This window comes from Heteronotia binoei, chromosome 5 (assembly GCF_032191835.1).
Source record: "Heteronotia binoei isolate CCM8104 ecotype False Entrance Well chromosome 5, APGP_CSIRO_Hbin_v1, whole genome shotgun sequence".
NCBI classification, from domain to species: Eukaryota; Metazoa; Chordata; class Lepidosauria; order Squamata; family Gekkonidae; genus Heteronotia; species Heteronotia binoei.
Window position 1 is genome coordinate 39,943,509 of NC_083227.1, and position 11,927 is coordinate 39,955,435.

General features: G+C 44.9%; 1 protein-coding gene across 1 annotated transcript; it reads right to left on the reverse strand.

Moving 5' to 3' along the window:
- POLR1H (RNA polymerase I subunit H) lies at positions 1-10,392 on the reverse strand. Its single transcript, XM_060239232.1, has 5 exons — positions 10,116-10,392; positions 7,830-7,980; positions 7,057-7,157; positions 2,384-2,493; positions 1-1,129 (listed from the first exon to the last, which is right to left on the reverse strand). The coding sequence occupies exons 1-5, from the start codon at positions 10,158-10,160 to the stop codon at positions 1,105-1,107; spliced, it is 432 nt and encodes a 143-aa protein (XP_060095215.1). The 5' UTR covers positions 10,161-10,392; the 3' UTR covers positions 1-1,104.
- Between the last annotated feature and the right edge of the window lie 1,535 nt (positions 10,393-11,927).

The following is an 11,927-nucleotide window of genomic DNA, read 5'->3' on the forward strand; positions in this document are numbered from 1 at the left end:
TAAGATTTTTCTCTTTTAATTAAGGTGAATTTGGCTAGGTGATTTACATAGAAAATAGCAGCTGGCACTGGGAACCTGCTGCAGCATTTCTACAATTTGCAACTGCCCGACTCTTAGAGGAAAGCTAAAAGATCAGTGTTTGTCTCTGATCTCTCATTCATTGCATTTAATTTAGACCTCTGAAACCAGCTTTAACACAATCGCTCTCAATTTAGCCCACCTCCCAAAGTTTCTGTGAAAAATGGAAGACACTCACGTATACCTTGGAAAACAACATAACTGACTGCAGTTAGAGGGTATATGTCATTACAGAACCATGGTTCTTGAAGTCTTTTGCAATCCTCTGCACATCAAGGCGAGAACTAAAGTTGGCCCATAAAGGCTACCAGTTAGCCCTTCCTCCCTGATTGAACAGCAACTGCAGCCCCACATGGAAACAGTGAATGGAGGAGTGTGAATTAACCTTCACCTTGCAGCAGGATAAAAGCTAAAAAGGGAAAGGTGTGAGTGGCTGCTATGCAAGGAGCTGCATGGCTCTCCTACCCTCGTGGAACAAGCCTCAAACCAGGATCAGGTCACAGGATGACAATGAAGCAACCAATAAGTTTCTATCAGCGATGGTAGGAAATAACACACAAGGTGCCTTGAGATTGGTGCTGCTATCACTGTGGTCACCAATGGGGGGATCTGCAAGAGCAGAACACATACTTGGTGCTCAGCTTTGGTTTGGTAGGGTGCTATCATTAGACAGAAGTTCTAGTTTTTTCGAAGTCCCGCTGATTGTCTGCATTGGGAAATCCTATCCGTTCATATGCAAAGATGAGAGGAAAGGAATTGAGGGAGAGGAGAAGGATTTGGACTCCTTGTAAGACTTTTGCCATACAGTTCCCTTCCCATCCCTTCCTTGCTGGTCACCAATACGGCTTGCTGCAGGACAGAAATCACCATTCATGAATCATCTGGCTGATGCAAGAGGATGTTCCCACAGCACCAGTTCAGTGCTGTGTACTCAATGTACTCTCCCCCTCTGGGATCTGGAGAGTTTCTAAATCAAGAAGAGAGAGTTTGTTCAGATGTGCCCGAGGGGACGTAGGTGCTGTCTGATCAAGAATCTTCCTTCTCTTGGAATCTGGAAGTTAAAAAATAAATAAAAACCAACAAAAATCATACACCATGCCAGTCATAGAATGCACCAATGGCAGATATCAAGCACATAGAATCCATTAGCAAAACAGGTGGGACACAGAAGATCAGACAATTAATGAAAGTTACCGGAGGTTTAAGATTTCCTGACAGTAATAATATCTCTTTTGACAAACAGTAACAGAAAAGAAATTTGTTTGGCTGTAACAAAAATATATGCACCCACATGGAGCTCTGGATAAGAGCCAGAATAATAGTTTTCTCTCACAAAATTCTGACTGCATTTTTGGGAACTGGTGGGGCACAAACAGTGGAAAAACAGCTGGATTTCTTCCTCCACCTGCAGTTGCATAAAACACCTGAATGTGCAAATTGAAGTTTCAAACTTCTTGAACTGATCCAGGTGGGCAGCCATGTTGGACTGAAGCAAATAGAACAAAGTTGTAGTCCAGTAGCACTTTAAGACCAACCTAAACTTAAGACTCCAACTTCTTAAAGACTTCAAGACTCCAGCTTCTTAAACACACATGGAAAGATGAAGTGTAACTACGGCAAAGTACAGATATAAAACCTTCCAGCAGTGAGTAGAAGTACACTTATTGTATTTGTTGCAACACCTGTAAAATCTTTGCAGGACTGTGTCTGGAGAAAAAGGGACCATTTTCAGCTTTTTTAGGGGAGGGAGAGGACTTGGCAAAATGCTGGTTGGAAGTTGATTTCCCCTTTACACAGGCAGTGCAGAGAATTGTTTTGATTGGCTGGCACTTAAAGTTATTCACATAGCCAATCCTTTCTCCCATGCTGGAAGGCAGGACTTTAAACAAATAAAAAGCAAAAATAATGCTCCAAATAAGATTTTAATTCAATGTCTTTGCAGGTGTTTTGAAAACAGAATAGAAAATGAAGTGACAGTTTGCTAGAAGCACAGGAGAGGAGTGGGCTGGGCTTTCATTCTGGAATCATGCATGAAAGTCCATAAAGGAAGAAAGCAAAGCTTCCCCCCAAACCTATTCCAGTTTCAAGACACAGCTATGCAGTCTTTCTCCCTGCCTGGGATGAACCTTGGGAGCTACTATGCACGTCCCATTTAAGAGGACAAAAAAACGGGAGAGAAGAATGGTATAAGTTCCTTCATGGCCAAGATTTCAGTTGTTCATAACAATAACAAATTCAGCAGAGAAAAAAAACAATGTATTAGTGACACCATATGGAACAACTATTAGTAGGGGCATTTCCTTACCTGCAGCTGGGGCAGGTATAGAAGACTGTCTGTCCTTCATCGGCTGATCTCATCTGCCGGGTGTGATATACCATGCCTTCATGCCCACACTGGGGACAGTTCCTGTCAAGCTGAAAAGGACAACGTTAAGCAAGGGGGGGGGGGGGAGAGAAAGGTCCCCTGTTCAAGCACCAGTCATTTCTGACTCTGCGGTGACGTTGCTTTCACAATGTTTCCATGGCAGACTTTCTACTGGGTGGTTTGCCATTGCCTTCCCCAGTCATCTACACTTTCCCCCCAGCAAGCTGGGTACTCATTTTACCGACCTTGGAAGAATGGAAGGCTGAGTCAACCTCGAGTTGGCTACCTGAAAACCCAGCTACTGTCGGGGACTGAACTCAGGTTGTGAGCAGAGTTTAGGACTGCAGTACTGCAGCTTTAACACTCTGTGCCACAAGGCTCTTAAGTTATGCAAAGGGGAATCCCTTTTCCACAGCCCTACAGTGACCTGAAACAGGTGCTGGTGTAGTAGACTGCCCAGCTGTGGGGAAGACTGGAGGGGAGAGTCTTCCAGTACAGAGGGGGAAAGAGGAAAGGTTAACATAAGAACATAAGAGAAGCCATGTTGGATCAGGCCAACGGCCCATCAAGTCCAACACTCTGTGTCACACAGTGGCAAAAAATTTTATATACACACATACACTGTGGCTAATAGCCACTGATGGACCTGTGCTCCATATTTTTATCTAAACCCCTCTTGAAGGTGGCTATACTTGTGGCTGCCACCACCTCCTGTGGCAGTGAATTCCACCTGTTAATCACCCTTTGGGTGAAGTACTTCCTTTTATCCGTTTTAACCTTTCTGCTCAGCAATTTCATCGAATGCCCACGAGTTCTTGTATTGTGAGAAAGGGAGAAAAGTACTTCTTTCTCTACTTTCTCCATCCCATGCATTATCTTGTAAACCTCTATCATGTCACCCCGCAGTCGATGTTTCTCCAAGCTAAAGAGTCCCAAGCGTTTCAACCTTTCTTCATAGGGAAAGTGCTCAAGCCCTTTAATCATTCTAGTTGCCCTTCTCTGGACTTTCTCCAATGCTATAATATCCTTTTTGAGGTGCGGCGACCAGAACTGCACACAGTACTCCAAATGAGACCGCACCATCGATTTATACAGTGGCATTATGATACTGGCTGATTTGTTTTCAATTCCCTTCCTAATAATTCCCAGCATGGCGTTGGCCTTTTTTATTGCAGACGCACACTGTCTTGACATTTTCAGTGAGTTATCTACCACGACCCCAAGATCTCTCTCTTGGTCAGTCTCTGCCAGTTCACACCCCATCAACTTGTATTTGTAGCTGGGATTCTTGGCCCCAATGTGCATTACTTTGCACTTGGCCACAATGAACTGCATCTGCCACGTTGACGCCCACTCACCCAGCCTCAACAGATCCCTTTGGAGTTCCTCACAATCCTCTCTGGTTCTCACCACCCTGAACAATTTAGTGTCATCCGCAAACTTGGCCACTTCACTGCTCACTCCCAACTCTAAATCATTTATGAACAAGTTAAAGAGCATGGGACCCAGTACCGAGCCCTGCGGCACCCCACTGCTTACCGTCCTCCACTGCGAAGACTGCCCATTTATACTGACTCTCTGCTTCCTATTACTAAGCCAGTTTTTGATCCACAAGAGGACCTGTCCTTTTACTCCATGACTCTCAAGTTTTCTAAGGAGCCTTTGATGAGGAACTTTATCAAAAGCTTTCTGGAAGTCTGGTTGGTTGAGTTTGAGCACCAAGACTGAAGCAACTGAGAGCCCTGTAAGGGAGGGGGTTGGAAGATTCCATCTTAAGTTTCATTTGTGGTCTGGATACAGTGAAAGTGGAAATCAAGTGCTGGCATAGTCACCTCGTGGCTCTGGGTTGCCAATGATGATGACTGCTGAGCCAAGTCAGAAACTGAGAGCTCGCTTCTAGAAGCTCTTCCATTCAGCTACAAGGTGGTGCAGGCCTCCTGCAGACCCAAATAAGTTGAGGATCTAAACTTATTGTCTTGAGGAGAGACCTGCAAGCAGCACCCAAAATTTTTCAGCAAGAAGTTAATTTCATCTCAAAACATCTGGTTGCCTAGCTTCTCTTCCTGAAGAAGAGATTGAATTTATACCTTGCCCTTCACTACCCAAAGGAGTCTCAGAGCAGCTTACAATCTTCTTTCCCTTCCCCTCCTCACAACAGACACCTTGTGAGTTAAGTGGGGCTGAGAGCTCTGACAGACACTGCTATCTCGAGAACAGCTTCTGACAGTTATGATTGACCCAAGGTCACTCTAGCAGGTGCAAGTGGAGGAGTGGGGAATCAAACCCGGTTCTCCCAGATAAGAGTCCACACACTTAACCACTACACCAAACTGGCTCTCCTGATCACCACCACCAGCAGCGCAACTATTTTTTGCAGGCAGGGAAACACAGAAGGGGCAGTGGAGGACCTAGTACCAAAGCCCACTTCTTGGTACCATCACTCTCCTCATCTTTGCAATGCCAAAGACATGGACTTTACTACACATTTGCCACAACAACACAGGATGACTTAAATGGTAAGCCAGGCCCTATCAAAACTCAACCGCCTTGTGAATAGGAGTTCCTGGCTCCAAAGGTTATCTGTGTGGAGTGTAGAAGGTGGTGTTGTCAGGACCCCAAAAGATCTAATAAAGTAAGAGAGCCTAAAATTTGGCATTCTGGCTTAATAGTAACGCTGCTAGGTCACAGAATAAAATAAAAGCACCACTGTGGTGCTCCAGTTTTCTGTGCTGCTGGTTGCTAGGCAACAGTGATGTTCAAGCTCTTTTGAGTGGCAGGAAATCTGAGGGTGTGGTTGCCAGGCAACACAAAAGCTGCGCCATTCTCCCATTCCATTTTCTAGGTACATTGCTAAACCAACAGAGGAACCATGCCATGATCACCCAGTTTTGTGACCTGGTGAAGGCACATTTTTCCAGTTGTTTTTGCTACTGACAACCCAGTGCAGTACAGTGGTTAAGTGTGGGATTAGGATTAAATGCCCATAAATTTTAGGCTTTCTTTCAGCCTCTCCTACCCCACGGGGTAGAAAAATGGAATAAACATGGGACAGGTGAATGATTTAAAGATTAGCTCAAAAGGAAAAAATAAATAGATTTCATTTTGCCACATGCTGCAGCTCTCTTGTGAGCTCCAACAAAAATTTCTATCCTTGGGGTTTTCCCTCTCCCCCGACACAACCAGAGCCAGAACAGACTCTACCTCCACTGATAATGGATATACTTAGGATTCTACAAGTTTGGAACCCTCAAAGTTCCAAGTTCAAAAATCAAATTCTGCCTTTGGGAACAAAAAAAAATCACTTTCCTATGAGGAATGTCTGAAGATACTGGGACTTTTCAGTTTAGAAAAGAGACAAGTGGGTTGAGGGGCACAATAGAGGTTTATAAAATTATGTATGGAGTGGAGAAAGTGGACAAAGAGAATATTTTCTCCCTCTCCCCAAAAGACTAGAACTCAAGGGAATCCAATGAAGTTGATGTAATAGATTCAAGAGGGACAAATGGAAATTCCTATTTACACAGTGAGTGATTACACACGGTGTAAATAAGTATTCCCATCTGTCCCTCTTGAATTAGCTGCCAGAGGTTATAGCAACAGCCAAAGGCATAAACAGCTTTAAATGGGGGTTGGATAGATTCATGGAGGATAGGACTACCAGTGTCTACTGACCATGGCGACTAAAGGGAGTCTCTGCATTCAGAGGCACTAAACCTCTAAACCCTAGTGCTGAGAAGCAAGATCAGGGGAAGGCCTCTATGCCGTTGTTGGCCCTTCAGGGGAAATGGTTGGCCACTGTGTGAAGCAGGATGCTGGACGAGATGGATTGCTGGTCTGATCAAACAGGACTGTTCTTATTTTCCCCTTATCTCCCATACAGTATGCTTAGAAAAGATACAACACAGCAACTGTATTGAAACTAAGCAGGTTCAGGTTTGTGGTCAGTACCTGCCTGGGAAACTTCCTGGAAATCCTAAGCAAGCTACTAGAGTTGCCAGAAAGAAAAGAAAAAAAAGCAGGATAGAAACACCACAAATAAATCTCAGAGAGAGGAGCCACCACCTGTTGTTAGGACCCAAGAAGAAAGCAAAGGTCCCATGTCCAAGCACCAGTAATTTCCGACTCTGGGGTGACGTTGCTTTCACAACATTTTCATGGCAGACTTTTTACGGGGTTGTTTGCCATTGCCTTCCCCAGTCTTTTACACTTTCCCCCCAGCAAGCTAGGTACTCATTTACCGACCTCGGAAGGATGGAAGGCTGAGTCAACCTTGGGCCAGCTACCTGAATCCAGCTTCCGCCGGAATCGAACTGAGGTCGTAAGCAGAGAGTTCAGACCACAGTACTTGCAGTACTGCTGCTTTACCACTCTGCACCACGGGGCCGCTTAGGACCCAAGAGTCACATACAAAATCCTAAATCCAAGAATTAGATTGTAAATATCTCAAATCTGTATTTTTAAAATTTGCATCTACAGTCCACAGATTTACTTTTCAGTAATAAGGTACCAGGCAACTACAAGTTAAGTCTATAAGCTAGGAAACAGAGAACAACCTAAGTTAGATGACACTACCAGCAAGACGGTCACTTCTTATAACTTCCCCCACTACTCACCAAGGGGCCTTTGATCTCGTTCGCCTCATCCATTTTCCTTTCAGACGTGGCATCTATAGTACTGAATTTGATGGATGTGTGGATCTCTCTCCCTTCAAATTCTGTCCAACAACAAAACATTACAACTAATAAAGAACAGAACCCATATATTTAGGTATCTTAAGTTCTGCTCCTCCACAAAACATTATTTGCAAGTTGGGACCTGAAAGAAATTACAGAGGAATAGAGCACTGCAATTTCCACCTGATCTTTTCCTCCAACCCTTAAGAACTTGAGCAGGCCAACTTCTTCATCTCTCTCTGTTTTTGCCCCCTCCGTAATCTAAACTGCTCTCAACATCCCAGGCTTCCTAGAGTTTGCTCAACAGAACACCCCTGTGCCACTATGGTGCCACTGTGGTGTAGGATTTCAGAGTGGGATCTTGTTCAAATCCCCACTTTGCCATGGAAACTCAGTGGACGAACTTGGGCTGGTTGATCTCTCTCCTCCTAACCTATCCAATAGGATTGTTGCCATGAGAATAAAATGGAGGGAGGAGGGGGGGACTTCTGTCTCTCTGGTTCCCTACCAGCAAGAAAGGTGGAGGTATCAATATCTAAATAACCATGCCCAAAATTTTATATACACCTGAAACAATCCAGAGACTACCCCACTGGTTGTGAATATTTAATTGTGGGAGGGGCTGAAATGCACAGAAGGAAACAATACCGATTGTTGTCCCCGTCTGTCTGGGATCTCGACCAAATAACTGGGGAAAATCCTAAAGCACTCACCCATGATATCAATGGAGAAGGAACAACAGAGACACGTAACCTTATCTTGGATCCCAGGCAAAGGCAGAACTGTACCACAATCAGGGCAGAAATCAACTTCAGACTGAAAATGAGAAGTATTCTGCTCCATAATTACAACTGAAATTGGATGCTGCAACAAAAGAACAAATGCAAACAACAATTATAAACTTGCAGTCAATTATGGAGAAATCACTTGACATGGCTATAGGAGTAACAGTGTCAGGAGCTGTATCTGATATATTATTTCTCTTGAATCTTTTTCAGCTCCTCTGTTTTCAATTAATTCACTGTACCACTACAAGTAACAAAAGACACTAACACACATTCAAACTGAAAACAGATTTTGCCAGGGAAGTCATCACAGCAAGTATTATGAGGAAGCACAATCAGGATCAACCAGCAGAACCCTGCTGTGGTCAGGATGAAGTTATAAAGTATGGCAAGCAGAGAGAAGACCACAAACTGAGAACCTGGGATTCAATGTAATTCACTACCTTATTACTAGCCCCTAATAATGGCCAAAGGTTCGAGGGCCAGCCATTGCCTCTCCAATTTAAAAGAATCAGAAAACAGGAGACATGGAAGATCTCTAGCTAAGAAAATACTTACCCTGATAGGCCAATGGGCTGACTCAGCAGGGTTGCCAGGTCTGACTAAGGATATAACTGGAGACTTTGGGGGTGGAGCCAGGAGCAAGGTTGTGACAAGTCTGATTGAATTCCAAAGGTGGTTGTGGTCACCACGTTTAAAGTGACCATGCTTCTTTTAAACATCTTCCCTCCATTGGAAATAATGAAGAAATGGGAGTACCTTTGGGGGCTCATAGAATTGGACTCCCTGATCCAATCTTTTTGAAACTTGAGAGGATTTTTTTGGGGGGAGGAAAGGCACTAGATGCTATGCTGAAAATTTGGTGCATATACCTCAAAAAACAGCCCCCCCCCAGACCCACGGATCAATTCTCCATTATATTCTATGAGAACCAGTCTCCATAGGGAATGGGAGTACTCAGCAGACATCCCTCCCCACCACAACTTTTTGCCAACCCTGGGGCAGGGGGAGGACCTCCAAACCAGGGGATCCCCTGCCCCCAACTGGGGATTGGCGGCATCCCTATGACTCAATATAAGGCAGGTCTCTGTTAACATCATTTACTGTCATTTTTACAGAAACATTCAATAACTTCCCACCCACTTCCGAATTTTCCTAGTTCCCACAGTTCTACATTTAGCCTAGCTAAGCAGGCTGCTGCTGTCAGACTGACACTTATTTAAGGCGGGGGTGGAATCAGGTACACAAAATGATAAGCAACCCACTGCAGGATCTTTCTCGCACTTTGCATCTTCAGAGTTCATTCTAAATAGGGTTTAGCTAACAGTACTCTGAACAGATCTCAAAATATTTTGGTCATGCTGGACCAAAAGCTTCGACAGTAAAGTTACTCCCGGTGCATGCTGAGTGCAAAGAAAAGAGTTCTGTAACTGCAGCTTCTTCCACCACACTGAAGCCTTGCGCCCTCCGCCCCGCAAGTATCACCAGGGCCGATCCTGCCGCTAGGCAAACTAGGCGGTTGCTTAGGTCGCCGGGAGGCAGAGGGCGGCAAATTGGCCACCTCCCCGGCGCCCCAGGCAAGTACTTAGTTTGCCTTCCTCTGCCGGCGCCGCCGAACTCGACTTGCTCTCCCTCCTCCCGCGCCGCTTGCCAAACTAAGGCTTCCTCGCAGCCCGCGCCTGCGCATTTTGTTGAGTCAAAAAGCGCAGACGCGGGCTGTGAGGAGGCCTTAGTTTGGTGAGCGGCGCGGGAGGGAGAGCGAGTCGAGCTCGGCGGCGGCCGGCCTGAGGGGGCCAGCAGCGGCCGCGAGGACGCCCAGCATACCAGCTCCGAGGTCTGTGTGTATTTTGAAGAGACCTCCGCAGGAAATTTCGCTTCCTCCGGAGGTCTCTTCAAAACACGCCCAGACCTCCGACCGGTATGGCTAGGCCTCCTCGCCGCAAGCGGGGGGGAGGGAGGGAGTAGGCGGCAGGCGCAGGGAATCAGAGGCGGCCGCAGCTGTGCTGCCTAGGGCTCGGGCCGGGCCTAAGTATCACCTATGCAGCACACACACAGTACAATCCTAAACAGGCTTTCCCATCGAGTTAAAAATAGAACTTTGCTCACTAATAAGGATGTTGACTATTGCAGGCATACGGGGCTTCAAACCCATACTAAATAGAACCGACGCCTTTTTCCAGTCCCACACACTTTCCTCCAGTCCGGCTCCCTTACCCGTTTGCCTTCCAAGTCCAACAGCAAACCTGCACGTGTTAGCATAAACCGCTTCTTCAGTTCCCGGAGAGACAAGCCTTGGAGGAGCACGAATACGGAGCGGCTTCGAGAGCAGTAGAAAAAAGAACAGGAAGTAGAAGTGCGCTCCGCATAAAACCTGTCGGCGGGCGCGAAATCCGAGTCGAGAAGTTCCTAGGCAGTGTATTAGTTGTGCGCTTTTCTGAAAGTAATCTGACTGAATTCGTGACCCTTATTTCCGAGTTAACTTGCTTCAGATGGGGCTGCGCAGCTGCAGTCTTCAAGTATATGTTCAACGTCTTACTTCTGTGTAAACGTGCAAAAAATCTGGTTGCGCAGGAATTTCCAAGTGACGGGTGTCGTTGCAATGGACAGACAAACTAGTCTACTCAAGACGAACGAGCATATCCAGATAAAGATTTCGTCGGTTTGCTGTGATGATAAGAAACACGTTTCCAAAACCGGTGATGCCCGCGGGCATGTTAAAGGTTCACTGGTCACTAATTCTTGATTTTTATTTATGTATACTGAGCAAATGTTTCTAAAACGGTTTGCTTCTTCTGTGATAAGATATATCATTTACCAGGGAGCTAGATAGGTAATGAGTTATGCTAATGACCTCCACCACCTATTTTTCTACAAAACGATCCCTGGATTTTGTTGTTTTTTTCCCCCCAAGAACAGTCGGAATCAGTTTTTTGTTTGAGCAGGAACACAGTCCCGGCTGGCTTGGCATCACGAAGTGTGGCCTAATATGCAAATGAGTTCCTGCTGTGAAATGATGGTGCTGTCGGGGGGGGGGGCGGCCTAATATGCATATGTTCATACTGGGCTTTTCCTACCAAAAAAGCTTTGGTCTGAATTAGAATGAGCTCAAAGAAAGTTCCTCATAGTGGGCTCGTGTTGTTAACCAGCTACTCAATCCTAACCAAATTTGTGCACATTTCTATTTTCAAAAGTTTTATTTTCTTTATAAAATGCATGGACTACTGATTTGTATAACTGACCAAGGAGCTTACAACTATACCAACATAGTTAAAAGCAATACATTTTTTAAAAAATCACATCCATCATTTACATCATCGTTGGGATAGAACTAAAAGTTCTGCAGCTTGTATTTAAGTATAACTACCTGAAAACAATAATACTTTAAAGCTTATGATGGAATAAATGCTGTAACAAGATTTACTCCAGCATAAGCTTTAAAGTGCTCCTGTTTTATTTTGCTGCTACAGACTAACACTGATATCCATCTAATATTATTTGTTTAGGCTTTGTGGGTTTGTTTTCGCTTTACCCTCATAAAACCTTGTATGATAATTTATGCTGAGAGAGAGAGAGAGTGACTAGCTCAAAGCCTCCCCTTGAGCTTCCTTACAGAATGGGAATCAGGATCTGGGTTACTTCATTTCCTGAATGCCAGCACAAAGAATGGTTATGAGACTCATATGAATGGATAGTTAGCCAGCCAGACTGTTTTTGGCACCTCTGACTGAGGACAGTGAAAAACCACAGTAAATGTTTCAAGGTGTGTGCAGTACAGTTGAAACATGACCCAAAGATCATCCCTGAACTGTCTTCAAGAACAGCCATGTACAGAAGATGTTGCAGTAATATAATCTAGAGCTTTCTAAAGCATGCAGTAAACTCCAGCTAGTGGCATGACTGGTGAAACAACCCACTTCAGGTTGAACATACTAAGGCTATACCATAAAATTTGTTTTCTTTTCCTTGTCACCCTGCATTCTCAACCTAACCAGCTGGTTCACAGTTGCCATAACTATTGTAGAACAT